General features: G+C 52.7%; 1 protein-coding gene across 4 annotated transcripts in view; it reads right to left on the bottom strand.

The window, feature by feature from the left end:
- The window catches only part of AHDC1 (AT-hook DNA binding motif containing 1), a 19,284-nt gene extending 16,602 nt beyond the window's left edge, over positions 1 to 2,682 (bottom strand). The window contains exons 1-4 of one of the 4 annotated variants that reach the window (XM_025041415.1): positions 2,116 to 2,682; positions 732 to 1,111; positions 548 to 585; positions 27 to 177 (exon numbers count right to left, since the gene is read on the bottom strand). Coding sequence is in view for 1 of the 4 variants with exons in the window: in XM_006924362.3 (XP_006924424.1) it covers positions 3 to 103 (101 nt within the window). In the remaining 3 variants the exon portion in view is untranslated. Of the gene's footprint in view, positions 1 to 2; positions 178 to 547; positions 586 to 731; positions 2,069 to 2,115 lie in introns of those variants that run through there. The other 3 variants (XM_025041416.1, XM_006924362.3, XM_015598940.2) reach the window with 3 other exon arrangements.
- Positions 2,683 to 3,163: the final 481 nt, after the last annotated feature.

Raw genomic sequence — 3,163 nt, 5'->3', positions numbered from 1 at the left:
GGGTGGGGGGGCCGCCGGGGTAGTACTTGGGCTCCCGGAGGTAGTCAGGAGAGCTGCACACGGCACTGGAAGTCACCACCAGGCCCTGGGGCTTTACACGCATCCTGACCTTGTCCTCTGCGGGCCGCCGGGCGGGGCCGGGGCTGACATGAGGGTGCGAGAAGCCGGGACCAGGACCTGACGGGCAGGACAGGGAGGAGGTCCCTCACTGAATACTCAAGTCCTCAGTGATCCCCTGCACCCCTCTCTTTAGTCCCCTCTCCAAGTCCAATCCGTTTGTTGACCCCCAGCTTTCCCCAAACCACACATGCACCATGAACCCCGCATGGGCCTCAGTTCCACTTATTGACAGCTCGTCCCCTTCTAGACCCTGGCTATATTCTGAGGTAGAATAGGACACCTGCCTCTGAGAGGGAAGAACATCGGCAGGGCTGGGTGCCCAATCCAGATCAAACTTAAGGAGAAGGCCAGGAACTCCTACCAAGGGCATGGCCTTCCTCCTTCTTGCCCCCATCCCCAGGGTTCCAGGGGAACCCCAGCCACTCACCCTCGGCTCTGCCGCCTGGGCTGTCACACTGGAGATCTCTGTGGACAACAAGACAGGCAACAGGAGATCTGAATGGTCTGGTGGCCACAGCCCAACCACTGCCCACCTGCCCACCAGCCTGGTCTCCTCCACGTACCACCCCCAGCTCCCTCCATGCTCCCTCTAGCACACACACCCAGCTGACCTGGGAGAGAGAGGGCCCCCGTGCCTGGGGGCTCTGCCGGTTGCTGGCTGTCAGCTGGGGTTGCTGTGGAGCAACTTCGGCCTGAGCCCAGGCCTCGCGGCGTGGACAGCGCCTGGAAAGGACCATCGCAGCTCAGGTTTAGTGAGCACCTACTGCGCGCCAGGCACTGGGCTGGAAGCTGTCCAGGCATCGTTTCATTTAATCCTGCGAGGTAGGGGCTATTAATAACCCCATTTTGCAGATGAAGAAATGGAGGCTCAGAGATGAAGTAACATCATTCATTCACATACTCATTATTTATGGAGTGCCTACTTTGCATAAGGACTGGGTAGAAAAACATCAGATAGTCATAAATGACTCAATCATTACTGGGATAAAAGCTGCAAAGAAAAAGTGAAGAGTGCCTGAGGTCAGAGGTTTAGCAATCACACCAGGGAATCAACAACAATAGCAGCTTATACTTCGGGGACACTTTCTCTGTTCCCAAACACTGCCTTAAGTACTTTATGTGGGTTATCTCATCTAACCCCTCTGCAAACCTGAGATCAATATGATTACTATTCCCATTTTCACAGACTAGGAAACCATCCACTGGAAGGTTTTAAGCACCATGAGGACAAGGATTTCTGTCCTGTTCATTTCTTTATCTCTCAACACCCTGATTAGCATGTGGCCCACAAGCGTGCTTCAAAAATTTTTACTGGATGAATGAATGAATGAATGAGGCACACAGAGCACTCAACCCTGCCTTTTCCCATAAGGATCTCTCTTATTCCTCTCTAGATCCAAAAATGTGACCCAAGAAAGAGGTTGAGGAAGGAAGGGAGACAAGAATGCGGAAAGGGAAATTTTCTGACCCCTCTTTCACCTTTTTCTGAAAGGCCCTATCTGACTCCCCACATCTCCCCATCCCTAGCCCACCTCTGGTCTTGGTCTAGGTCCTCCTATTCATTCTCAAAGATCTCTCTATTTCGCCTTCATCGTATTTATCACAACTGTGATCGATTACTTGTACAACTGGCTGTTCAGTGTGTCCCCCTGGGGTGTGGGCTCTTCAGGGGCAGGGACTACATCTATCTTATTTACCACTGCAGCCCCTGACCCCAGGGCCTGGGCTATGGATGCTACATAAATATTGACCAAATGACTCCCTGAGCTGGTCTGGGCAGAGCTGAGATTTAAATCCAGGCATATCAGACTTCTAAGGGTGCTTATGGACTTCAGGGCCCTGGCTGATCCCCAGGAGCTGGGATCTTGGGGAGCAAGAAGCTGAATGAGCCCTGACCACTGTGAGGGTCTTAAACACTGACCCTGACACTGCCTAGTGTTTGGCCCTGACCTGATCCCCAGGGCCCATCCCCCATAGACACATGTAGACTCTCACCGGCTGCCATACTGTCCACTGCTGGCACCCCACAGGAAGACTGCAAAGCTGACAGGGACAGGATGGATAAGGACACTCCTCCACTCCCCTTTTGTGGACATCAGTTTGCAATCTACAAACCACCTCCACATACGTGACCCACTGAATCTTCACAGCAACACAGGAGACATAGTTTATGATCCCTGCATTATGGAGGAAACAGGCTCAGAGCGGTTGTGTAACTTGCCTGAAGTCACATAGCTGCTAAGTGGCAGGATTCCTAATTCTGCCCCAAAGTGCAAAGCTTCTTTCTACTCCCAGTTCCTGTAACTCTTCTTCAGCCACTCCTAAAAGCACTCTTCTAGAGCTGTGGTCTAATTTAAGGCTGGGAGGAACCTTAAAATCATCTAACCCACTGGCTTCCAAACCCTGGGCCTGGGGGAGCTGTGTAACATTCCAGATACCCAGGCCCTAGTCCAGGGGAATTTGACTCATAGATCTGAAGTGACATCTGGGAATCTGTATCTTTGATCAGCTCCCCTAGTGGGTACACTGTTCTAGTGCCACCTCAGGCCCCTCCCATTTTACAAATGAGGAAACTGAGACCCAAAAAGGTAGTCACGTGCCCACAGTCACATCGACAAAAGAGACTGCCCAAGGCATAGAGAGGGCCCTTCTATTTCTCATCCAGGCAGAACATCCCTCTGTCCACTGTCCCGTCCCTCTCTGCAGGTCCTAGGCCTTAGCTGCTCCTCACTGTCCCACCTACTCCGTCATTCAGGGTTCTGCTCTTTCTGTGCCTGGCTGTTGTCTGTGGACTGGCCCCTCCCAGGCCAGGCTCTCTCTGCTCCAAGAATCTCACTGTTGCTCTTTCAGGAAGACCTGTGGGTAACACTCTCACAAAGGAGGGAAGAGGCTCAGACTCTGTAATCTCCAAGAATGATTTCTAACAGTATAGGCTGACCCATGGCTCCTGATGCCTTCCTTGAGATGCCTCTGGGAAGCCACCATCCCTCCCTTACTGAGGGTGGGGCTCACCAAGCCTCCCAGCTCTGGAGACCTCCCACTT

Source organism: Pteropus alecto, unplaced genomic scaffold (assembly GCF_000325575.1).
Source record: "Pteropus alecto unplaced genomic scaffold, ASM32557v1 scaffold39, whole genome shotgun sequence".
Lineage (NCBI taxonomy): Eukaryota > Metazoa > Chordata > Mammalia > Chiroptera > Pteropodidae > Pteropus > Pteropus alecto.
This window is presented reverse-complemented; position numbering and strand designations above follow the sequence as displayed.